The sequence below is a fragment of the Mustelus asterias genome, chromosome 14 (assembly GCF_964213995.1).
Source record: "Mustelus asterias chromosome 14, sMusAst1.hap1.1, whole genome shotgun sequence".
Lineage (NCBI taxonomy): Eukaryota > Metazoa > Chordata > Chondrichthyes > Carcharhiniformes > Triakidae > Mustelus > Mustelus asterias.
In genome coordinates this window covers 18,051,496-18,078,589 of record NC_135814.1, presented here as the reverse complement: position 1 = coordinate 18,078,589, position 27,094 = coordinate 18,051,496, and the positions used below count along the sequence as shown (strand labels likewise).

General features: G+C 40.3%; 1 protein-coding gene, 1 non-coding gene and 2 pseudogenes across 9 annotated transcripts in view; 3 read left to right on the top strand and 1 right to left on the bottom strand.

The window, feature by feature from the left end:
* Positions 1-27,094, top strand: part of clasp1a (cytoplasmic linker associated protein 1a) — a 250,440-nt gene that overhangs the window by 44,436 nt on the left and 178,910 nt on the right. For all 8 annotated transcript variants that reach the window (XM_078227932.1, XM_078227926.1, XM_078227929.1 and 5 more), the window contains exons 2-6: positions 16,584-16,662; positions 18,214-18,317; positions 18,712-18,803; positions 18,930-19,005; positions 20,504-20,601. In XM_078227932.1, the coding sequence (XP_078084058.1) occupies positions 16,584-16,662; positions 18,214-18,317; positions 18,712-18,803; positions 18,930-19,005; positions 20,504-20,601 (449 nt within the window). The remainder of the gene's footprint in view (positions 1-16,583; positions 16,663-18,213; positions 18,318-18,711; positions 18,804-18,929; positions 19,006-20,503; positions 20,602-27,094) is intronic.
* Positions 15,018-15,144, bottom strand: LOC144504170 (U4atac minor spliceosomal RNA). Its single transcript, XR_013499589.1, has one exon. It is a non-coding gene; the product is annotated as a U4atac minor spliceosomal RNA (small nuclear RNA).
* LOC144504207 (U2 spliceosomal RNA) lies at positions 22,196-22,414 on the top strand (annotated as a pseudogene).
* Positions 22,546-22,749, top strand: LOC144504185 (U2 spliceosomal RNA; annotated as a pseudogene).

The following is a 27,094-nucleotide window of genomic DNA, read 5'->3' as shown; positions in this document are numbered from 1 at the left end:
ATCTGTTCTTTTGAACTGTCATTTAAGTTTGAAATACTGGAGGGAAAAAAAAAGCCATTTGTATCTGTAGTAGTTGATCTGTAGGAGGAAGAATCCGCTGGTAATGCTTTCAGTGGAACCCGGTGCCAGCAACCAGCTGTTGGAAAAAATTGATGGAGCATGCAGAAAATAAATAATGAGGTTCATTCACTCTATCGTCTCAACTGGTTGGATGGTGCCTCGATGACAGAATAACTGAAATGGCTGTGGTCTACTTGGAACGTTGTCAAGCCTTGGCTAAGACTTGTGCATAATAGAGTAGCCTTGTAGATGGTAAATAAAATTTACAGTGGCCACTATTTCTTTCTCATCATACCAGACACAACTGATTTGTATTCTTAAATGTTTTTTTCCCCATTTATCCAGTTAATGATTTAATTTACTTTAACATAATATGCTAAACATTCGGGGATTAAACATCATCTTCCTTCTTCCCTTGCACTTTTTTTCTGTCTACTTTGCGTATTCTCTTTGTATTGTGTTAGCTGTGTTTCACTTCTTTTCACTCCTCGGTTAGTTGGAAGAGGTTATTATGGTACAGTCTTTTTAAACCAACGGCAGCTGTTGTTTTTGTGTAAAAGGAATCAAATAACCGGGAAAGCAGAGATCTGCAATTTGAGCTCAAAGTATGAACTTAGCACTGATCTGCACACAGTTAAAGTCACACTGGTATAGCATAAAGAATATGATGTAGCAGGGGCAGCATCAGCAAAGCGAACATAGAACAGCAGGATTTTTTGCTGAAAGGTATAAGGAGGAATAACTTCAGAAGTAATGCGTGTTTTTCTAAAATTCGTGCCATTGGAGAATAAGTTGTGAATTGCTCAAAGGAGCATGCAAGCATCTCTCTGGAATTGTAGAATAGATTTTATTGGAAAAATATTCATGCCATACTTCATCACAAAATTATTGGAAAACCTAATAACATCACCTCTGAGATAATAAATGATTAGCTTTTGTCATCATGGCTTCATTCTTTACAACATTCTGATGAAGCAGGACTTTTCTGTAAACTTCTTGATGAAGGTAGGGCAGTTGATGTCATATACATGGATTTTAGTAAGGCGTTTGATAAGGTCCCCCATGGTCGGCTTATGATGAAAGTAAGGAGGTGTGGGATAGAGGGAAGGTTGGTCGATTGGATAGGTAACTGGCTATCTGATCGAAGACAGAAGGTGGTGGTGGATGGAAAATTTTCGGACTGGAGGCAGGTTGCTAGCGGAGTGCCACAGGGATCAGTGCTTGGTCTTCTGCTATTTGTGATTTTTATCAATGACTTGGAGGAGGGGGCTGAAGGGTGGATCAGTAAATTTGCTGATGACACCAAGATTGGTGGAGTAGTGGATGAAGTGGAGGGCTGTTGTAGACTGCAAAGAGACATAGGATGCAAAGCTGGGCTGAAAAATGGCAGATGGAGTTTAACCCTGATAAATGTGAGGTAATTCATTTTGGGGTAGGACAAATTTAAATGTGGATTACAGGGTCAAAGGTAGGGTTCTGAAGACTGTGGAGGAACAGAGATCTTGGGGTCCATATCCACAGATCTCTGAAGGTTGCCACTCAAGTGGATAGAGCTGTGAAGAAGGCCTATAGTTTTATAAAAATTGCTTCATATGAAAATGAAGCTTATAATGTGACCTAATGACCTCGACCAAGCGCAGGCAACCCATACTACACTTGATCTTAGCCAAAAGGCCGAGAAGTCCTATAGTGTGTTAGCTTTTATTAACAGGGGGTTGGAGTTTGAGCCGTGGGGTTATGCTGCAACTATACAGGACCTTGGTGAGACCACATTTGGAATATTGTGTGCCGTTCTGGTCACCTCACGATAAGAAGGATGTGGAAGCGCTGGAAAGAGTGCGAAGGAGATTTACCAGGATGCTGCCTGGTTTGGAGGGTAGGTCTTATGAGGAAAGGTTGAGGGAGCTAGGGCTGTTCTCTCTGGAGTGGAGGAGGCTGAGGGGAGACTTAATAGAGTTTTATAAAATGATGAAGGGGTTAGAGTGAACGTTCAAAGACTATTTCCTCGGGTGGATGGAGCTATTACAAGGGGGCATAACTATAGGGTTCATGGTGGGAGATATAGGAAGGATATCAGAGGTAGGTTCTTTACGCAGAGAGTGGTTGGGGTGTGGAATGGACTGCCTGCAGTGATAGTGGAGTCAGACACTTTAGGAACATTTAAGCGGTTATTGGATAGGCACATGGAGCATACCAGGATGATAGGGAGTGGGATAGCTTGATCTTGGTTTCAGATAAAGCTTGGCACAACATCGTGGGCCGAAGGGTCTGTTCTGTGCTGTACTGTTCTATGTTCTGTCGGTGCATCGGTGGGAAGCCGATCAGGAGCCCATACTTCCTTTGCACTGATATGGATGGATCTGTGAAAGTTCATCTGTTTATTGATAGCTCAGAGTCAAGATGATTGGAAATTATTCATCATTTCCCTAGAGAAATAACTTTACCTTTTAATTTGGCACCAACATTGGATAACTTCTGGGATTTACGATTTAGGAGGTTTATTCTTGATGTAAAATTTGGAGCTCAGTTTAGAAGCATGTAAATTATGGCAACTGCCCTCACGACATTCATTGTTTCTCGTCTTATCTAATTTGGAACTTGTCTGTCTTCAACGGAATACCATTACTAAGGTTCAACTGATGGCCGTTGGAGAGTTTTGTTTGAAACGTCACTTGGAAGTTTTGGTGAGAAAAAGGTTGCTAATGAAACCAACAATGATGGCTCAATAACTTTGCTGGGTAGCACAAATCTTGTTGGTATATTGTGACTTGGCAGTTTTGCAAACTGCTAGGGTATGGTCAGTAAAGAGAAGAATTTGGACCACTGAAACAGCAGCTGACCCAGAACTGTAGATGGTTTGAGTAACTTTAGAAATTGGGACTGATCGTTTCTCAGTCTATTTTTAATCACATTGTTTGTTTGATCACCTAAATCTCTGTCAAACTTTGAACCAAGTAAACTAGCATTAAATGATGAAAATAGTGAGGATTATGAGAATGTTGGTGATGCCGATGTTTCTTCTACTCCAGCCTATCTGAAAATGTTCTCTGAAATTTGATTCAAATTTGGCAAAATTGAATCGCTCACGATTCAATTTCATTCAAAACAGCCCAGACTTGAGTGTTAAAACAGCCTAGAAGTTCTTGCAAGTGCTTAGAAGGGAAGTTGCTACTCTATTGCTGTAGTCTATATAATGTTACAATTGTGTCTGGTACAACTGTCGGCAGTCTTGTAATTTCTTCCTCCCCAAAGTCTGACTTTTAATTGGATACAAATAAAAATGGCTCTAAATTTCTTTAATCAAAATTTAGATACACTGTGTGGGGTGTTACCATTGTTGCTGTTATTGATAATGGAAGAATGAAGTTTGGCATCTCCAAGCATTCATTGCAATATCCTATTTTTGCATGCATCTCATTTTGGAAATTAATAAAACTCTTAAAGCACTTTATTTTTAAGCACATTGTCCTATCAAGGTGCTACGGACAACTGATTGAAGAGAGAAGTTATGTGGCAGAAAGCCTTCAACATTGCCAAAAGAGACAGCTGCCAACTGTGTGACCATTCGATATGGAGTAGGCCTGTTTTGGCGCTGGCAGGCTAAGTTGCTTAGTGTATCTGTCAGATCAATGAAGCAAGTTTCTGCCTGCGTGGATCTTCGGAAGCTGCTATAGAAGCAACCCTGTCTCTGCACAGGGCAATTTCAGCAGTCTCATGGATTTATTCAGAATGGCATCTTGAAGTGGTTGATCACAAGTAGATTGTGCCTTTGCAGCTGACCAGATACAGGAAGGTGTTTGTTTTTAATACAGCCTGCTGAAGATGTGCTATGTTTGTAAGATTGAACGATATTTTGATGGGTAAAGGATATCAAGTATGATCTAATTGAATGGTGGTTCAGACCTGAGAGGTTTGAACTATTTACTTCCTTCCCCTGAAAGATGTTGGCAAATCCTTCATGGGATGTTGGCGTAGCTGGCAAGACCGGTATGTGTTGTCCGCCTAATTGCCCCTGAATTGTGTGGTTTGTGAGGCCTTTTCAGAGGGCATTTAAGAATCAACTACATTGCTGAGGGTCCAGAGTTGCGTGTTGGCCAAACCATGCAAGGACGGCACGTTTCCTTCCCTAAAGGACTTTAGTGAACCAGATTGGTTTTCATATAGTCGACCATGGTTTCATGGTCACCATTATTGAGACTAGCTTTTAATTTTAGATTTATTAATTCCACCAGCTGCCATGCTGGGATTGGAACCCATGTCTGCAGGGCATTGGGGCTTCTGAGTTACCAGTCCATTACGGATACGTCACTACACAAACACACCATAGACTCCCCATGGACTACCATCATACAGATGTTTGTATGCACTGACTTGGCAACAATGAAACACAAAATGGATAAATAACTCTAGTTCCAGTAATCATTTGAAGCAAACTGGCAAATGTCACTATAAAGAAATATTTTTTCACCTGTCAATGACCATATACTATTCGCTACCAAGGTAGTAACTCGTTGTAGCTAATGAAGGTGACATGGGTAACTTCTATGCTACTTTTCTGTGAACGATCTATCACCTTGAAGCATCAGATAACTAATTAACTTCTGTTAACATTGATTCACATCCAGCCTAGATTTATGGATGAAGGGCTATGCCAACTTTAGTGGTGCTGGTTGCAATTGGTTTATGTAGTGTTAATCTAAAACCCTGTATTAAAGATAAGTTTTGTTGGGGCGAGCCATAGTGTTATCACTTTACTGAACATCAGGCAGAGCTTCCCAAAAGCCATCAACAAACCAGATGTCCCTTATGTTATAATTTTATTTTTTATATAGCAAGCATGCGTATAAAGATCAGGCACAATTTTATTGAATGGTGGATGGGTCGAATGGTCTATTCCTAATTATGATATTGCTGTACTTGAGTAAAGGATTTTTCTCTAAAATTGATTTTAATTTCATGGCTTGTGTAGTGCACTATAATTATGTCAGTGTGGTTGTACACTGTGCTTCATAGGTTGAATTACTAATTGGCTTACTGAGCTAAGTATGTCACTACAGGGAAAGGAGAGAAGGAAACTCGGAAGTTATCAAATGTCAGTTCCATACCACCCTTCTGTAGAGTGTTGCTGGAGGTAGAAAGAGGAGCAGGAATAGGACACTCAACCCATCTAGTATGCTCTGCCATTTCAGTGCGATCATAGCCTTGCTTCAATGCTTTTTTTTCCCCACACCATCTCCATATTTCTTCGTGTTTGGTATTTAGAAATCTCAGTCTCTGCTTTAAACATACTCGGTGACTAAATTTCCACAGCCTTCTGGAGTAGAGAATTCCAAAGATTCACAATCCTCTGAGTTTTAAAAAAAAAATTCTCCTCACCTCGGTCCTAAAGTGGCCCCTAGTTCTGGACTCTCAACCAGGGCAAACATCTTGCCTGCATTTACCATGTCTACCCCTTTAAGTATTTTGTAGGTTTCAATGAGATCACTTCTCATTCTTCGAAACTCTAGAGAATACAGGCCAGTTTTCCCACCCTCTCATAGGATAGATCTGCTATCCTGGGAACAAGTCTGATGAACCTTTGCTGCACTTCCTCTATGGTAATAATATCCTACCTAAGTTAAAGAGGCCAGAACTGCACACTACTACAGGTGTGGTCGAACCAATGTTCTATTTATTGAAGGAAGACTTCACTCCTCTTGCGACAAATGCTAACATACAATTTGCCTTCCTAATTGCATGCTGCGCTAGCGTGTTGGCCTTCAATGACTTATTGACTAGAACACCAGATCTTTTCTCTCACCATTTTAAAAAAATACTCTTTCTCCTACCCAAGTGGATAACCTCACATTTTTCCACACTATATTCCACATGCCATGTTTTTGTCTGCTCATTAAGTCTGTCCAAATCCCCTTGAAGCCTCTTTACATCTTCCTCGCAGCACACATTCCCACCCTGCTTTGTATCATCCATGAAGTTAGAAATATTACATTTGGTTTCCCTGTCCAAATCATTGATGTATATTGTGAACAATTGAGGCATAAGCATTGATCCTTGCTGTGCCCCACAAGTTGCAGCTGCTGATGTGAAAATAACCCATTTCATTCATCATCTGTTTTCTGTCTGTTAACAGATCCTTAATCCATGCTAGTATGTTACCTTTCATCCCATGTGCTTGAATTTTGCTAACAAACCTCCTGTGAGGGACTATATCGAAAGCCTTCTGAAAATCTGACATCCCTTTATCAATTCAGTTAGTAACATCCTAAAGCGAAAAACCCCAACAGATTTGTCAAACATTATTTCCCATTCTTAAATCTACGTTGACTATGCCCATCAGATTGTCATTATCCAAGTGTCTACTTATCACATTCTTTAACAGATTCTAGTATTTTCCTTACTACTTGATGTAAGGATAACAGGTGTGTATTCCCTATTTTCTCTCCACCTCCCTTCTTAAAAATTGGGATGATATTTCTGCAAGAACAGTTCCAGAACTATAGAATTTTGGAAGATACTCATTGATGCATCCACTATCTCCAAAGCTGCCTCTTTCAACACTCTGGGATGTAGAATAGCAGATCCTGTGGACTTAACAATGTTCAGTCCCATTAATTTCTCCAATAAAACCTTACTAATAATTTCCTTCAATTCCTCATTTCTCCCTAATTCCTTGCATTTCAATGCTGGGAAATTTCTTGAATCTTCCTCTGGCAACCATTTAGCTTCCCTGCCATTTCTATTCCCCACTATAAATTCTCCTGACTCTGTCTGTAATGGACCCACATAGTCTTAGCTATAGTTTCCTATTTATGTACTTATTTTGCCAGTTTATATTCGTATTCTATTACTCCTTTATCAGCTTCTTGGTACCATCATACCTTTTAATATAGTTTGCTAATCCACCTCAACCATTTTGTGCCTCAGAGCTTCATAATTTCCTTCACGTTCGTGACCTTGGCTTCAGATTGAACTAAAGCACCTTCAAGCAATATAAAATTCTGTCTCATTTTGGCCACTTATCTCTAAAGATTCTTTTACAACAAGGTTATTAGCCCTTTCGCATTGCATGATACTAGAAGTAAAATAGCCTATTCTCTAGTTGGTTCCTCTGCATACTGCTCTTTAAAAAAAAAACTATCCCTAATGTACCTCAGAAGCTTCTCCTGCAGAACATTAGATTTACCCAGTCTATATGCAGATTGTGTCACCTTTGATTACTGTATTTCACACTACATACTCCATTAATCTTTTGATTAATACCATGCCCCCACACTATCACTGCTGTTTAGCCTAAAAGCAACGCCTGCCAATGTCTGCTGTTTCTTAGCTCCACCCAAACAGATTCCACATTTTGTTCTTCCCACCTGAAATCCTTCCCTACTAATTTGCTGATCCTTATCCCTTATTATTAGCGCAGCAGCACTGCATAGGACCATAAGATGTAGGAGCAGATGCAGGCCATTCGGCCAAAGAGTCGACTCTACCATTATTTCTGAGAATCTTGACAGTGTAGGAGGCTATTTGGCCCATCGAGTCTTCACCTACCCTCCAACAAAGTATCTTACCCCAGCACCATTCCCCTGCTGTCTCCCAGTAACTCCACATATTAACCCTACTATTCCACACACCTTTGGACACTAAGGGCCAATTTGGCATGACCAATCCACCTAACCTGCATACCTGACTGTGGGAGGAAACCGGAACAGTCGGACAAAACTCAGCAGACACTGGGAGAATATGCAGACTCCACACCAGGCATCCAAGGCTGGAATCGAACCCAGCCTGGCGATGAGAGGCAGCAGTGCTAGCCACTGTGCCACCCAATCATGACTGATCTGAAAAGATAACCCTTAACTCCACTTTCTTGCCTTAGCCCCATAACCCTTGATTCCCTTACCGATTTTTAAAAAAATCTTGTCCGTCTCAGCCTTGATGACCCAACCTGGTGGTCACCCATTCCCTCTCTGCCTACACAATTCTTACCTGTGATGTGACCACCTCACTAAATTTGCTATCCATGTATTTCTCTGCCTTGAAGATGTACACAGTGATTCCAGCTGTCGCTTCAGTTCCAAAACCTGGAGCTCGAACTTCCCCAGCAATGACTTTTCCTGCAGATGCGTTCGTCTAGGACATAGTGTGTCCATGACTTTCCACAAACTGCATTTCACTTGGCCAAGCTGGTCTGCTATACCATAACTCTAAAAACTATTTATTACAATTAGAATAACTTAGCACTTACTCACCAATCATCTTCTCCTGTCCCAAAGTAAGAGCCAACTATTTGCAGGCTGAAAAAGAAAGGAGCACCTAATTCACCAAACTCTCTGACTGTGTGTGCACTCAAAGCAACACTTGGGACAGACCAAGTAGCACTGAAAAAGCCCTATTTTGTTTGAACAAAAGCAGATTCAAGCTTCTGAAAACCAGTTTAAGCTAGCTACCTAAACGAGCTGCAGCTGCTCTGAGCTTGTACACCTCTTTTTAAGACTGGAATAAACTTCACCTCCCTTAATTTTAGTTGATTGCCAAAGTAAAGAAAAAAATTACTAGACTTCAGGCAGGTGTTAATGCTTGAAACTACCTTAGTCAACAGACTCAGCGGCTCTGGGGTCTGGAAGATGGTCCAGATGCAGCATTTGGTTAGGAATCTACTGGTCCTAGGAGTTAGCTGGCTGCTTCCCTTGTCTAGAATGTGAAATATTAGTGAGCTATCTCTAAAGAAAAAGAAGGCTGGTGGAGATTGGAGTGCAGGCCCAGAACATAATACTCATTATTGGGTCAGTGAGCAAAGGATGAGATGAATGTTAGTAGAGGACCCAAGGATGAAGGATAGAAAGCTTTACCACTCAGAATGAAATCATAGTTTTTGACCAACAATGAGATGATCTCAAAGCTACACTTGCTCCCCATAGCTCTGTATCTTAAGAACAAAGGGACTGAGCTAGGACATTTAGCCTCTTAAGCTATCTCCATTTATCCAGCATATTTCTCTTAATATCTTTGCTTAACAATCTATCCATCTTTAATTTAAAATTAACAATTAATGTGGCTTCGCTTGTTATTTCCAGAAGAGTTCCAAGCTTCTCTCACCCCTTTGCATTTGAAAGTGTTTCCTGATTTCATTGTTGAAATGTCTGGCTCAGAGTTTTAGGCTATGTTCCCAAGTCTTAAATTCCCTGAACAGCAAACATAGTTTGTTGCTTTCTACCCGATCTGTTCCCTTTGATATCCTGAAAACTTCAATTGGATCACTCATTATTATTTCATTAAAATTCAAAGATACAACCTGAGTTGTGTAATCTCTCCTTGTAATTTAAGTCCAAGTAACATTATTGTAAATTTATGTTGTACTCTCTCTCAAGGCCAATATATCTTCCCTAGTTTATGGTGTGCATGACTGCTTGCAATACTTCCACTGCCATCTGCCTAGGGCTTGTATAACTAGTGTGACTTATAACTTTTTGGAGTCGTGTCTGCTTGATATAAAGGGCCAGATTGTCATTAGTCTTTGATTATTTTCTGTAACTACTCATGCCATTTTAATCAGTATGCAAAGACCCTCAACTGTTTCAAGCTTGTCACCATTTAGTTGTACCCTGTTCTGTTTTTTTGATCCTGTTACATGATGCTGCTTCTCTTTGCTTGGGTAGTGTTGCCTTCTCCTTCAAAGCTGCTGTCATCTCCCTTCCCAATAAATCAACCAACCTCCCTTTCCCCTCTAAAGGCCTCTTGTCACCCTCCCAATCTGTGCACTTCTGTATGTTTGAATTCCTCAATTCAGGTTTTCGCCACTGCTATTGCCAATATAGCTCCTCTTAAAGGCAGAAGTGACATCGTATGACAATAGTAAATATTCCTTTTTCAACCTATCTGTAGCCTTTGTCATGATTCGCCATCTTCCTTCAACACGTCTTCAGCATCACCAGCTAGGTGGGGACTGCATTTGCCTGGTTTCCATACCTTTCCACCAAATCTAGGGTAGGAAATCGCCTGCGATGACTTCTGTTCCTGTTTCCACACCTCTTATCTCCAGTGTTCCCAAGGATCTACCCTTAGCCCCCCTTCTATTTCTCATCTACATATTGTCCATTGGCAATATCATCTGGAAAAAGTGTCAGTTTCCACCCAACTCGCCCCCTCTTCTCTAAATTGTCAGGTTACTCTGGGTGAGCATACATTTCCTACTAAGTAAAATTGGAAGATCTGTTTTGGCCTGTGCAACAAATTCCCTTCCCCAGCTACCCCTTGCTTGACACTGAGCCATGTACACCCTCTTGGGATGTTTTACTACGTATGGGAAAGGCACTACAGGCATCCCTGTGTATTCTAATAGCTCATTTCTGTTTCATCATGGTTTGTAAATTGGTGAAGTTTCCCAAATAGAACTGCCTTCATTTTCATTTTAGTGTGGTCACTATGTATGCTCAAAACACACTTGCCTTCATTCGCTGCCTCTCCCTCCCTCCCCTTCCACTCGCCACCTTTCCTGATCCGCTCACTCCTTTCTGCTCACCACATGCTCACTCTTGCTGCCTCGCTAGCAACACGTCCGTCATCTTGCGACTTCTCTCTCCCACCCATGTAGCACTTCCCTCTCTGACTTTACTGCTTGCTGCTTCCCTATTCCAAGCCCATGTTGCTTCCTGCTCATCGCCTCACTCAGTGATGGAGTGAGATGGGTAGTGAGTGTGCAGGAGTGAATGCGAGAGGGGCAGGGAGCGGCAAGAGAGGGAAGCAGTGAAGCGGAGTTGATGGGAGGTGGTAAATGGAAAGTTCAGGGAAGGAAGTTAGTAAAAGGACTTTTGGCTCAGTTAGGTTCAAGGTAACCAATAGGTTTTTAATATCAAAAGGTCTAGTAAGTTAAAAGCCCCCCACCTACTCCACCACCATGCATGTTTTCTCTTATGGAAAAATGATTTACATTTAGTACATTTTCATTTAGCGCATTGTTTTGGGAATAGGAATGTTTCTATTCCTTTTAGCTCCTTGAGTTTTGTTGAAAACAAGCCAATCACTAGTTCATTCAGCATTCTTGTCTCACCCTCACAAATGTTCAAACACTGTCCACGTTCCTCTTTATCAGCAACTCTGTGTTGTAGCAAAAGCTCATTTTCTCCTGGAACTCAAAACTGAAGCTTCTTGCTTCAATCGGCCCTTCCTCTTTTTTTAGTCTACTACTGTTTACATTAGAAGTGCCTTCTAAAAGCAACTGAAGTTCCCAAACAGATTCAGAGGACTCACATCAGACAGAATTTGACGCCAAACCACAAGGAAATTTTAGGACAGTTGACCAAAAGCTTGGTCAGAGGCAGATTCTAGGGAGAGTATTAAGGGAAGAAAGGTGGCTTGGGGAGGGAATTCCAGGAGCCTGTTTCCATTAGTAGGAGAGACTAGGACCGGAGGGCACAGCCTCCGAGTAAAGGGCGACTCTTTAGAAGTGAGATGAGGAGGAAGTTCTTCAGCCAGAGAGTGGTGAATCTATGGAATTCATTGCTACGGAAGACTCTGGAGGTCAGGTCATTGAGTGCATTTAAGACAGAGATAGGTTCTTGATTGGTAAGGGGATCAAAGGTTGCAGCATGGGGTTGGGAAACCCATGAGCCATGATTGAATGGTGGAGCAAACTCGACAGGCCGAAAGACCTAATTCTGCTCCTATATCTTGTGGCCTAACTAACTGAAGGGACAATTGCCAATAATAGTGCAGTTAAGATGTGTGAAAGCCCAAAATTTGTGGAATCGCCGACGGTTTTATGGCTGGGGAGGTTGCAGAAATGAGGGGAGATGCTGTGGAAGGATTTGCTAACATGGGCAAGAATTTAAAATGAAGATGTTACATGACGAGGAGCCAGTGTCAGTCATCAAGCAGACATAATGGATGAATAGGACTTGGTGTGAGTTAAAATACAAGCAATAGCGTTGGGAATGAGTTCCAGTTAATGGTGGGAGAAGGTGCGGTGTGGCTAGGAGTGCATTTACAATCCATGCTTGGGGCTACCCAATCTTCACTTGAGAAAAATATCAGCCATGATTGAATGGCGGAGCAGACTTGATGGGCTGAGTGCCCTAATTCTGCTCCTATGTCTTATGGTCTTCACTTCCCAATATACCTTTGTTTCTGAATAAGAAAATTAACTGATATCTGGCTTCATGTGCATGTTCATTTATGATTCTTTTGTTTTGTGTGTCCTTTCCGTAGTCTTACACTACCCATCAGTTAACAGTTAATCATAGAGTACCTATAGTGCAAAAAGAGGCTGTTTGGCCCATTGAATCTGCACCGACTCTTCAACAGAGCATCCCACCATAACCCATCCCCCTCGCTCTATCCCTGTAACCCCCACATATTTCCCACTAATCTCCCTAACCTACACATCTTTGGTCACTGAGGGACAATTTAGTGTGGCCAACCTACCTAACCTGCAAATCTTGGGACTATGGGAGGAAACCGGGGCACCCAGAGGAAATCCACGCAGACATGAGAATGTGCAAACTCCACACAGGCAGTCACCCAAGGTTGAATTGAACCTGGATCCCTGGCACTGTGAGGCAGCAGTGCTAACCCCTGCGCCACCGCGCTGCCATTTACCTAATTGAAAACTATTCTTTCCTGATCTCTTCTGAAAAAGTAAGCAATGTCATTAATATTTCTACAACCTTAAATCCTGTTTTTAACGGATATTAATCCAGTGATGGGCAACCCAGGCTAGTGAGTGGCCCTCCTTCATCTCGGTGGGCCACCAGATTGAAATCGGGCATGTTCACCAAATGTGACCCTTAAACAAGATTGAATACATTTAATGCACATCTAATATTTCATAAGCTACAGAAAATGCTTACTGTATTAATAAAACTCATCAACTTCAAATGGTAAATACAAAAGGAAATATTGATGCTTGATTGGATGCAGAGGGAGCACATGCCCCTCACAATCATGATTGCACTGTGTCCTTGATTTATGCACATATCACTTCAGTTATACTGGCAGAAAAAAGCTACACTGATGGAAACCAGCAGAATGTGGCGACCTTGTGTGTGGACAAAATGTGTCATGGGCCGCACACCAAACCCAGATGGGCTGCATGTGGCCCTCAGTCCACTGTATTAATCCATCTGTCTTTTAGAATCTGTTAATTGATCCTAGATCTTTGAAAGCCTGCTCCTCAGTAGTGGGGTGGGGGAGCACGTAGGGAAAGCTGCAGTCTTCACATCAATGATGTGTCATTATAGGAGATGGATAAGTTTATGTACGACTTGAGTCCAGAATTGTGTGCGATACCAGGTTAAACACCATAGAGTGTGCATCTGCACTGAGGGCTGGGAGACTGCTCTTAGGCCTTGGGTCAAACAAATGTTGGTAGGACTGAAGGAGTCCTGCATAAACAATGATTTAAGCTAACATGAAATCTAGAAAAGATGACCTTAAGGCCAGTACTCCAGGAATACCTATGGTACCATGTGCCAAAGTTTAGATTGATTGGCCATGCTAAATTGTCACTTGGTGTCTGGGGAACTAACAGGGTCAATTCATGGGGCTGGGTGGGATTGATGTCGGTGCAGACTCAATGGGCCAAATGGTGGCCTCCTGCACTGTAGTGATTCTATGATGAGCAGAAAAGTTGAATAGTATGGGGTAGGACATCAAGCAGTGTGATATTAGTTCCAATTTTGGAAGAAGAAATGGCTGTACAGGAGAGATTAAACTCCATCTGAATCAAACTGGGGTTTGTATTCAAAGGAATTTATTTTGAAATATATACATATATCACAAAATCGGAGTTTTTCCTTGCATGCGATTCAATTTGAAAATGCTGCAAATATTAGTCGTCATTGATTGTCCTTCAATTTAAGATTACTTCTACTTAGAATTATGAGGTGGAGATGCTGGCGTTGGACTGGGGTGGGCACAGTAAGAACACCAGGTTAAAGTCCAACAGGTTTATTTGGAGTCATGAGCTTTTGGAGCGCTGCTCCTTGGGCCACTCATCTGATCCGGAGCAGCGCTCCGAAAGCTCAGTGGCAGGACATCCCATGAGGCGATGGGATTTAGAGCGCAGGATTTGCTTTCTTTCCTCCTGTGCTGCTTGCTCATTAACAGGTTGCGACTTAAAACGTGATGCAGCTTGATGGACACATCCTCACCGTTTTGAATGATTGGTAGCAAGATCCTCTGTCATTAATGTCGGTGTTGATGTACAGCAAGGAGAGCTTCAGAGTGTCTTTGAAATTTGTTTTGACCTCATGTGGAATGTTGACCATCTGGGAGTTGGAATTTGCTCATCCTACACGTTTTGGGAATTCAGGAATGTGATGATTGTAATTACCAGCAAGAAAGGTGATAAGTCACGTTGTGAAAACTATTACTCTTCTTTGAAGGGAAAAGCCTGACACACACTGTTCTGCATCAGCTACTCCGACGTGGCCTTCGTTGGCAGACAGATCCAAGAAAAATGTTTAGAACATTAGGAACTCTTTGTTGCATTCATTGACCCAAAATATATTTGCAAAAGTGCTGCAGATACTAACATCATGAAAAATGGTAACATTGTGGTCAGAGCAGGTCGCAATATAATAAAATATGAAATGCTAAGGGTGGCATGTTGGCCAAGCACCTCTGCCTCATAGCCAGGGGTGCCACATGTTCCCCATATGCATGCAAGTTTCCTCTGGGTGCTCTGCTTGCTTCCTGCAATCCAAAGATGTGCAAATTAAGTGGGCACAGAAGTCTCACAAAACCAGGTTAACGTCCAACCGGTTTATTTGGTATGAGCTTTCGGAGCGCTGCTCTTTCAGGCGAGGTAGATTAGCAATGGGATGATGTATGGGGCCTGGGTAAGACAATCTCCACATTAAGACAATCAATGCAGACCTGATAATCTTAAATCTTCAAACATGCTTTAAATCAAGAAGATGAAAAATACTGCTACCATTCAGCTGTTCATTGTATCTTAAAAGAGTTCCAAAAATTGCACCATGGCCTAGACAGAAGCCTAGGTGATGCGCAAGTGTTGTAATGGTGTTAGCAGTGCTGTTCTCACCATACGTTCATTGAACAGCCACGCAACCCCAAGATAAGGACAGTTAATGAACACTCAGTGTGTAGAGAAGGTAGGGGAAACAGTACCACTTCTAACTGAGGGTGACCATTTTGTATCTTTCCTTGCCTTGTTTTTAGATTTGTAACGATGTTTGGTAATCACATTATAAAAGTTTAATAATGTTTAAATCTCAGTAAATGCACATTCTTGAGGATAAAATAGTTATTGTAATTACCCATAATACTTTGCACTGCCACCAACTGCTTATACTTGGGAATTGCAATATATTACTGAGGTTAGCAATTGTTGGGTGCAGTGCATCAATATATTAAACAATAGTGTATTTTTCTCTAATGTGTAGATTAGCAATGATCATACCTCTATTCATAATAAAATGCTATGGATCAGTTAAAACAATTATTTTCTCCAATGCAGAACATTTTTACCTGTCAGGGCAATTTGCTGTTTCTGTCTCCATTTAATGCTTAAATTCCACTCCCTCCGCAAACTCTGCTTCTCTCTGTGTCTGCCTCCATATGTGGTGAAAATTTTTATCTGTGCAGTTCAAGAAGTAGGCTGCTGTTCTGTTAAACCCAGAATATTATACTATTAAGCAGGGCAAAGGCTGTTTTAAAAAAAAATTAATTTGTCTTTTACTCGTTCAAATGTGTTAAAGCTTGTCGGAAAATCTAATGTTTGGACTAGTATGCCAGATGGTGTTGATACTAAACTTGGGTTATTTGACCTCCCTTGGCCGTGACATTTTTTCCTGTTCTTCCTCAAGCCAATAGATGAATTATTAGAATTTTTAATGTGTAAATTGTGGACACAAACTCACAGTCCAATAACAATGTGTTGGGGCTAAAATTCCAGTTTGATAGGTTTTTTGATTCTTTTAAAATAGGAAAACAACCTGATAACCATGCAACACCTCTTTCTGGCCAGTACATCGCTTTGTCTTGTTATCCCCCTCCATTTGATGTGATATGATTTAATATGGGCAGAACGGTGGCACAGTGGTTAGCACTGCTGCCTCACATCAGGGACCTGGGTTTGATTCCCGGCTTGGGTCACATTGTCTGTGCAGAGTCTGCACGTTCTCCCCGTGTCTGCCTGGGTTTTCTCCGGGTGCTCTGGTTTCCTCCCAGTGCTGGTTAGGCGCATTGACCCAAACAGGCGCCGGAGTGTGGCGACTAGGGAAATTTCACAGTAACTTCATTGCAGTGTTAATGTAAGCCTTACTTGTGACAAATAAACTTTTTTGGATTCACAGTTAGATATTTTTAGGGATGCATTCGTCTTTCACCAAGCCTTTGGTTACCCCCATCCTAATCTCTTCCTTCCTGCTTCTGTGCCTGTTTTGGTACTGCTATGTTGAAACAACTTATGACGTTCCTTATTAAAGTCACTAAATGTGGATATCCTTTCTGTAGCTTATAATTGTGTTTAGCAGTTTTAATAATACTACATTTTGTTTTTACAGGTTGCTTTGTTTGGTATAGAAATTTTATCCACCCTCATTACACGTCTTCAGGATCATTTTAAAACACACGTTGGTACAGGTATGTTTTATTTTTGATTTTCAATTGTTTCTAAATCAGTGAAACAAATGGGTTAGGTGACTATTTGTCAAGGCTGTGTAGTAAATTCTTTTGGATTCATCTTTCCTCTCAAGTGGATTTAAAAGAGCACTTAGCACCATTTAAAGGCGCTGTTCTCCCCAGTGTTCTGGCCAATAATTATCCCTTATTTGACTTCACTGATAAATTATAAAGATATTGTCTGATTTTTAAAGTGTGTGCAACCATGCTGTGTAAAAATTGCCAGCCACGTTGCCCTACGTTACAACAGTGACTACACTTCAGACATACTTAATTGGCTAAAAGTGCTTTGGGGCATGCTGAGGCAGTGAAAGATGCTATAAATGCATGTCTCCCTTTCGACAGTGTTTGAATGTGTGTATGTTAATATGAATGCACTTTTTAGTTCAATAATTGATGCACTTGTATTGTTTATCAATAAGATATTCAACAAAACTATGGTACTTGCTGGACCAAAAACTCCTCTGGAAAAAAAATGTTGCCTAAAATTACTGTGCATCTTATGATATGAGGGTTATGGCTAAATATTTGCTTTTAAAGTCTTGGTGCATCTTATAGTCTGGCAAATACGAGACTTTATAGTTATGGTGTTCAGAGCCGAGCAGTTGTTTCACACCAAATAAGATTCCAGAACATCTGCCTGTAACTTTAACACAAGACAACACCACCACCTATTTCTAAATTTTGTAATCAGCTTTTTAAAAATAAATATATGGGACCAGATCAGAATCTCCAAGTCTGAAGTTAAACTAGACCCCAACTATATTTTATTTTTGACATTAGTGTAACAAGGTCTTTCACATCAGGTCTGATTCCATTGACACACCAGGAAGCTATTGTCAAAACACAATTTATTTCAGCAATACAGTTTTAACTATAACAAAAAGAATTAGTGCAACTTTTACCAATTAATTACTTTAACATGACAATTCTTAACTGCTAGAATATCTCTATTAGTTCCAACTTGATCAATATTCCTTTATAGACTCAAACTCCTCTTCAAAATCAGTTAGCAAACAATAGGCTTGCATGCCGGTATGTGGTCTGCTAGTCTCCAGAACACCTGGAGGCCTCCAGCCTCCAGAACACCTCTGGAAAGAAATACCTATTTTCTAACAGTTTCCAAACTATAATCTCGAGAGAGAGAGTGAAGAGCTCCTGCTCCTTGCAGACCCAAGCAGAAAACTGCCTGCTTTACATTCATGTGACTCTCTCTTGTCAATCACTGAATTAAACCCTACTCTGAAAACCCAGGGGGCAACCCAAAAAATAAACAAAACTACATTCGCTCAGATTAAAACAAACACCCCAATATCTAGGATCAGTTATGCTTCTGCATTCTCAGCAGGTGGGCCGCCGAGCAGACCAATCGGCACCGTAAACCAGTGTTGAATTTTAAACACATCTTCCACAAGACACGTGACACATGATACATACTGTGCCTTTAAGGAATGTATTTGTATGTGTTTGAATCAATTCTTTTAAAATATTTTTGTTTATGATTTTCCACAGTCTTACCAAGTCTACTAGACAGGCTAGGGGATGCTAAGGACCCAGTGCGAGAACAAGATCAGATTCTCCTGCTAAAGATCATGGAACTGGCTGCTACTCCACAGGTACATACTCGGGAACAGGAAAACCTTTCCCCCTGCAGTAACACATTGACGCTACCACATTTGTGATTTTTTTCTTAAAAATAAGACTGCTCTGGCTGTGGCTAATGAGTCCCATTGATATTTAATCTATTTTATATTTGATTAATTGAATTCAGGGAATTATTTTTTGCCAATTGCCCACAGCATTAATTTTAATGGCTTAGTTTTCTTCAGGTAGATACGTATTGAAGCAAACCATGAGAGAAAATGAATGTGCTTAACGTGGATATAACATGTGTTGGGCGTATGTTTTGAGCTGCTGTGGCTACTCTGAATATAGAGCATGTATGGCTATCGCACTTTAGCAAGTTAATAATGGAATTCTAAATGGAAAATTGTTATCCTTTTCCCACAGTATGTTTGGGAACGAATGCTAGGAGGATTTAAACACAAGAATTTTCGGACCAGAGAAGGGATTTGCCTTTGCCTTATTAGCACATTAAATACGTAAGTTTAAAGAAGAAACTGATTTTAAAACTTTTCCGAAGTTCTTGATTTTTCTTTTTATTTTAGTAGTGAGAAATGGTATTCTGAAAGTGCAAAATTTAAAAGACTTTTTTTCTTCTTTTCCAGTTATGGAGCTCACAGTTTAACTCTAAGCAAAATTGTACCCCACATCTGTAATTTATTAGGAGATCCAAACAGTCAGGTAAGTAGTCAACTTGTTAAAAAACAGAATTTCACTTTGGTCCCTGATGTGTGGTTGCAAATCCGGGAAATATGAAAGCCAGTTGTCAAAAGTTACGGTATGCATTATATTGGCTGTGTAAAGAGTCAGACAAAATAGCTGAGCATGGGCATTGATATCAATTCCTCCTTGGTTGATAATGAATAATAAAAGATAAATTAGTTACTTCCAGAGAATCTTCAATAGGTTGATCCCGGGTTGATCGGTAAGGGAATTAGGGGTTATAGGGATCAGGTGGGTAAGTGGAACTGATCCACTTCAGATCAGCCATGATCTTATTGAATGGCGGGGCAGGCTCGAGGGGCTAGATGGCCTACTCCTGCTCCTATTTCTTATGTTCTTATGTATGGAGGGATTTCCTTATGAGGAGAAGTTGGGTCAGTTGGGCCTGTACTCATTGGAGTTTAGAAGAATGAGCGGCTGGGTCATTAAGTATGTTAAAGGCTGAGATAGATTTTTATTTTTTAGTGTCACAAATAGGCTTACATTAACACTGCAATGAAGTTACTGTGAAAATCCCCTAGTCTCCACACTCTGGCACCTGTTCGGGTACACGGAGGGAGAATTTTAGCATGGCCAATGCACCTAACCTGCACGTCTTTTGGAATCATGAAGGGAATTGAGGGTTATGGGGAAAAGGTGGGAGAATGGAGTTGAAGATTATCATCTGATCAGTCATGATCTCATTGAATGGTGGAGCAGACTCAAATGGTTTATTTCTGTTCCTAAGTCTTGCGCTCTTATGGTCTGTGCTAATTTTTGTAAATAAACGTATTCTGTTTCTGTGAGTTACACTGTTTATTTTGACAGAGCCATCTGTTGGTTAATGGTGATATTACAGGTACAGCACACTGCCATCTGTAGGATGATGGAATAATTCTGCATTTACAATCTGGAGCTTGCTTTGGTTATTGTGCGAAGGACCATTTGACAAATTTACTTCCCCATTAACAAACAGCAAAATATTCACTTTCTATTTGTCTGGTTGGAGAAGAAATTCAGTTGGAGACAGAATGTTCAGTGCAAGAAAGACGTATCTGATGGACTGGCTTTTATGACATGCTATACAACCTAGGTTCCTTTGTTTAAGTTGATGTCTAATGTGTAATAAAAATGTTGTGCAGTAAAAGCTAATGTGTTGCATTTGATAACATCATGGCTGATCCTCAATCTTAATTTCATTTTCCTGCCTGATCTCTATTCCATTGGATCCCTAAGAGTCCAAAAATCTAGTAATTGAATATACTCAACATCTGACTTCCAGGGCAATCAGACTTTCAACCTTCAGGGCAGCAACTGTGGCGAATGTCAAACTACATGACCCCAGAATTGCTGCCCAATTAAACATACAGAAAACTAGTTATAACAAATCATGCATAAATTTAAATTGGAAAGCTTCCCTCTGGGAGTGTGCATTGTAATGTTTCTAATTGTACTTCAATTGTTTTTAACTCATCAGGTTCGAGATGCAGCAATAAATAGTTTAGTAGAAATATACAAGCACGTAGGAGAGAGAGTCCGAGCAGATCTTCATAAAAAGGGGTTACCACAATCAAGGTAAGAAAATGAGTCGACTATTAGACCAGAGTGCCTGTCTTGCTGTTGGTCTAATTAAGTTGCAATAGGCCCTTCTCAGCCTTTTGGCTAAGATCAAGTGTAGTTTGCAGTTCCTACACTGAATAGAAGTCAATGAGGTTACACAGGCTTATTTTGAAGCAATTTTTAAAAATGCCTTCTAGGCCTTTTGGCTAAGATGAAGCTCGGATCAAGCACTGGAAGGGGTGTAATGCCTGCTCCTATCAGCTTGGATCTTGTTGATTGAGCCCAAGACAGGAAAAGGGGAGCCTGTCTTGCCAGCTTGGATCTGTAATGTCTCTCTTGTAGGGACTTTGGACCAATTTAGTTTTTGATTGGATATAACTAAGGGGGGAGAGAGAAAAAGAGAACTCTCCACAAATCTGTGCTGCCTTGCATATTCTACTAATTTTATGAATAGTTTATTAACATATGAAAGTTTCAATGGAGAAGACCCTGTTTATGATATTCAGTAGGTTTTGCTCTAATAAAGTTCTGTGATTAGCATTTGCATGCAATGTGGGGGCACTCTCACATACAGCCATCCCAAGTCCCAATGCATTATTTCCAATTCTTCAGTTTGTAGATGCAAACCCATAGTGTGGTCTGATGGTTTCATTAGCTTTTTCTTGACTCGGATATAGGGCAACACGGTGGCATAGTGGTTAGCACTGCTGCCTCACAGCACCAAGGACCCGGGTTCAGTTCTGGCCTTGGGTGACTGTCTGTGTGGAGTTTGCACATCCTCCGCGTGTCTGCGTGGGTTTCCTCCAGATACTCAGATTTCCTCCCATACTCACTCCAAAGATGTGTGTCATGCTAAATTGCCCCTTAGTGTCAGGGGGGCTAGCAGGGTAAAAATGTGGAGTTACGGGGATAGGGCCTGGGTGGGATTGTTGTTGGTGCAGACTCAATGGGCTGGATGACCTCCTTCTGTACTGTGTAAATTCTATGATTCTACAGAAAACCTCGTTCAGTTTTGTCTGTCAGGCTATCAATGTCCGTTGGAATGTTAGTAGGCAGAGTTTGGCCAGTTTCTGAAAATTGTCCATCACAGAAGGCTTTGCTTTTAAATGTTGGTTTAATTTGGGCTTAATGCATTCTTGCCGAAGGCTTGGCTACACTGTGTTATCTGGAAATTGGATATAACAGGTTTGCAGTTAAAAAAGATCTTCCTGATTTGTTTTGTCATGCTTTTGTTGGTAGAGGAAATTGGCATAAAAGCCTTTTAAACTTGCAAGTATCTGAAAATCTGCCTTTCTCACGCACGCCGTCTGGCTTATTTAGGAATTAGTTTTGAACTTTTGATCCATGTATTTGTTGACTGTGTCATTATTCATGTGATTTTATTCATACTTTAAAAAAAAAGTCTTAATGCTGATTTAAAAAAAAATTAACCAACTGTGAAACATCTAAAATATCACCTCCCAGCTATTCAAAGTGCTGGAAAAATTCAGGTCTTGCAGCATCTGTGCAGAGTGTGTCCAATATGACTGTTTCCTCTCCACTAAGGTTGCCAGCCCTGCTAAGTTTTTCCAGCACTTTTTTGTTTTCGCTTACTTATTTACAGCATTTGATCGCTTCTCGGCCTTTTGGCTAAGATCAAGTGTAGTATGGTCGGCAGCCCATGGTCGGCTGCACTTGATTGAGGTCATTAGGTTACACTGAAGCTTCATATGTTTCATATGAAGCAATTTTTTAAAAGCGGCATCTCGGCCTTTTGGCTAAGATGCAAATGAGCTCGTCTTGGAGGAGGAACCTCCCCCTTCTCCAATCAGCTTGGCTCATGTAGATCAGGCCCAGGACAGGGTGGTTTGGTCGCTCGCCCTGTCTTGTCAGCCTGGATCTGAAATGTCTCAACTTGTTGAGATTCTGAATTGGATTTGATTTGATTGAATTGGAAAAGTATATTTAAAAAATAATTTGATCGCTTCTCGGCCTTTTGGCTAAGATCAAGTGTAGTATGGATTGGATGCTGCACTTGGTTGAGGTCATTAGGTTACATTGAAGCTTCATATGTTTCATATGAAGCAATTTTTAAAAGCGGTATCTCGGCCTTTTGGCTAAGATGTAAATGAGCTGAGGTCTTGGAGGAGGTATTGCTTTCCCTCCTCCAATCAGCGTGGCTCATGTAGATCAGGCCCAGGACAGGGTGATTTGATCGCTGCCCTGTCTTGTTAGCCTGGATCGGAAATGTCTCAACTTGTTGAGGCTATGAATTGGATTTGATTTGATTGAATTGGAAAAGTAAAAAAAAAAATTTGCATTACTTAGCTTTTATCCTAAGTATTCAGACTTGATTTTTTCGCCTTTCACAAAATGTTTTGACTCCAGCAGCACAAGCTTCATGCATGTAACATCCAATCCTGTAGACTACTTCTATATTCTGTTCATAGATGATGAAAGAAATAGCAATACTATTACAATTTGCGGCACTGTTTGAAATGTACTTGGAATTAAATCATCACTGGGTCAAATGAAATGGATTGCACCCAAATTAATGAGGTGCTTGCACCTGCTTTTTAGAATTTGGTCCTTGATAATAGGCTGTGACTAATTATCATTGCAAGTGCCAGAAGTTCATTCTGCAATTAATGGATTCACGTAATCACTAATTGATGTTGAACATCGTGCTGAAACTTGCTGTTAAATAGCTTCTTTGTCTGACTTTCATTGCAAATAATCTTTGCGGGTTATGACCTTTTATTAAATGCTAAAATACACAGACTCCCAGTCATTCTTTTTTCCCTCGTTTAGTTAGTGCAGTTTTTTGCTGTCAAACTGTGATTAACTTGTTTAGTCCGGTTCAAAAGGTATTCAGAGTAATTACTTCATTTCTGTTAGAATCAGTTTTATTGTGAGTGATAAATCAGCCTAACCAATTCATTGCCTTTCATGATAACATCACCTCTCTGAAAGATACCAGTGTGTTTTTTTTCATAATGGCGTTTCGATGGTATGAGGGGGATTTTTAATGCAGAGCAAAATACTTTCGCTCGATAGGACTTGCAGTTTGTTTCTTTTAATTTCCCTTTCAGAAAAGCAGTGTCCATCTAGGCATCAGCAGCCCTTTTGTAATTCATCTATTCCTTATTACTCTTATGTGGTCAGATGATGTATATTCGTAGATTGTGATCCTTGGATGGCAGTATAGGTGGTCTTATCTTTGCTAATCTCTGCTCCTGAACTTTCCAGCAAGGGTTGTGAAATTGCAGCCATTTGTTTTCCATTTTAAAAAATTTAACTGGAACAGATAAAATAGCATGGATCAGGCTGAGTACATCATTACTGACACCAATACTGGGGAAAGAGGGAACTGGACCTTTGGGAAGGTCTTTACCTAAACCATGCTGGGCTCAGTGTCCTGAAGAAATGTATAATTTAGAGCTAAAGAGGGCTTCAAACCTAATAGGGGGTGTAGGATGCATCACATGAGGGTAGATTTGCAAAGATAAAGAAAGGACAAGGCAATAGCGCAGGGTAACAAGAGAGCTAATGACCACAGGAGGGGAGCATGCAAACATAAGAGTACTCCAGCAAATAAGTTCAGAGTGGGAAATGCATGGAGCATTCGTAATAGGATGATTGAATTGATAACACACAAATTAATGATGATAACCATTGACATGGTTGCAAAGTGACCATGGCTGGCACCTGGATATTCAAGGGTATTTGACATTTCAGAAGGATAGGAAGAAAAGAAAATGAGCTGGGAGTGGCTCTGTTAGTCAAGGATGTGTTCAGTATACAAGTGAGAAATTATCTTGGTTCAGAGGATCAAGATGCAGAATCAGTTTGGGTGGATATAGGAAATAGCAAAGTAGTTTAGTCACTAATGGGAATAATTAATCAGCCTCCTGACAGGAGCTACACTGTAGGTCCGAGTATAAATCAAGAAACAATACACATTGGGCAAATCAGATTGGCGAAGATATATTCAGGAACATTTTTTAGAATAATATACACTAGAACCAACCAGGGGTTATTTTATTTTAGACTGGGTAATGAGGCAGGATTAATTAATGATCTTTATTATAATGGATAAAGAGTGATCATAATTTGGTAAAATTCAACATTCCATTCGAGGGTGAGATGTGTGGGTCTGAAACAAGTGTTTTAAATCTAAATAAAGGTGATTACAAGATAAAACAATTGTTAAAGACAGTTGAAGGCAGAATTGGCTAAAATGGAATGGAAAATTAAATGCAAGATGGTACAGAAACATTGGCAGAAATTTAAAGAGATATTTCATAACTCTCGAAAGATGTATGCCACTGAGAAATATTCTGAGAAGGGTGCACCATCCGTGGTTAATTAAGGAAGTTAAGAATTGTAAATTGAAAAGAAATGCACAATGCTGTGAAGATTAGTGGTAGGCCAGAGGGTTGGGAAAACTTGACAGCAGCAAACGATTAAAATTTGCAGATGGGACAAAGATAGATGAGAAAGCAAAGTTGTGGGGAGAATGGAGTCTACAAACGGAGTGAGTGGGCAGAAATTTGGCAAATGGAGTATAATGTAGGAAAATGCGAGGTTGTCCACTTTGGTAGGAAAAGCAGAATATTATTTAAATGGAGAAAGACCGCAGAATGCTGCGGTACAGAGGGATCTGGGTGTCCCTGTACATAAGTCACCAAAAGGTTAGCATGCAGGTATAGGGGTAATTAGGAAGGCAAATTGAATGGTATCCTTTATTGCAAGGAGATTGGAGTATACAAATGGGGGAGGTATTGCTACCAATGTACAGGGCATTGGGGAGACCTCATCTGGAGCACTAAGTTTTGGTCTCCTTTTTGAGAAAGGATAACAGCACTGTGTGCGTTCCCACAACACAACTGCAGTGGTTCAAGAAGGCAGCACACAACCACCTCAAGGGTAATTGGGGGATGAGCGATAAATGTTGGCATCTAGATCAGGGGATACAGCTTAAAAATAAGGGTTCTCCCATATATGATACTTTTTGGTCCCAAGTGAATGAGATTTGTCTGAAATACTAGACATTCGATGGAGTAAAATGACCCAAGCTGGATTCCACATGACTCCTAAGTGATGCATTTAGAATGATTCACAAATTGTACCTTTTTTAATTTTAGCCAAAGTTTGCAGTACCAATATAGTTTGCAACACAAACTGGGGAACCTTGGGAATTAATAAGGTTTTGATTGTTTGCATTCATATATTGCAATTTGACTTTGTTAGCCATTTGTGTATTTTATTTGAAGAAAAATCCACGAGTCAATCTTTGTTTGCCAGCTGGGGACATATTGACTAGATGAAAATTTAGAAGGTGCTTTACTGCACGTGTCCAGTTCAAGAGCTGGGATAAGCCATCTATCTGAATGACTTGACGAGCATCAGTTACTAAACCCATATATCGGTGACTGATAGAAATGCTTGATGTGGTTTACTGAGAGAACAAGTTAGTTAATGCCGCGTTTTCTGATAATCCTGGTTTATCCTCCGTGATTCGGCTTCAGAATGCCAATATGGGTGCAGAGGTTTAATGAGAAACTTCAGTACATATAAAGAAATTTATATCCTCTGGCTTGAGCTGTGGCTAGTAGCACAGTTTATTCCTGGTCTTATCTCTCTCCCTCCTCCAAGGTGTTCATTTCTGCTATTCTGGTCAGGTCTTTCAAACTGCTGTTTATATCTTTTGGTCTACTGCAACCTTTAAACCCCTATTGTGCAATAAGCTTGGATGAGCTGTTTGTGTAATTTAGATAAGTGCGACACGGAGTTTTTTTTCTCCAGGTGTTATAATACAATCAGCAAGCCCATGGTTACATCTGCAGCTATCTTTTTAGCTATTCTGCAGATTCTTAATGTAACAGCTTATTTTAGATGGTTTCACCTGGAGCAGCATTTTCTTTATCTTTTACACACAATGCTGCTGTTGTGTACGCAGGCATAGTTTCTCAATTCAGCAGTTGTAATATTTATGGTAGCATTTAACTTGGTTAAGTTATTAAACTTGAGAGTGATTTGTTTTTAAAGAGTTGCTCCATTATATTTAAATGGTTACTTAATCATATTTCGACATTAATCAGTTGACAGCCCATTTAAGGACCGCTTGGCTTTGGCCTTGGTATTATTCTTCTTAGGAGGTGGGGAGGATGAAGGCAGAAAATCTGTTTGAGAAACCTGACTGATTTTTGTGAATCCTGCTATATTCAGCTTGAAAAACATGCTTTTTTAAATTAAAATATTTTTGTCATATTTCAAATCAAACTAGGTGTAAATGTTATCCGTGGTAGATTTCTACTTAAGTCAACCAGTTGCCCACTCATGAACAAGTACATTCATGTGTACAGTTTTCATTGCAAAATTAGACCAAGCTTACTGTTACTATGAAGGATTTTGGAGTTTCCAATTTTTTAATACAAACTTGTCACATCTGCTGTGTTTGCTTGTGCTTCTATATTTTTTTTACTTATTTGTAGAAAACATCCAGAGCATGCAAAGTGGTTCTTAC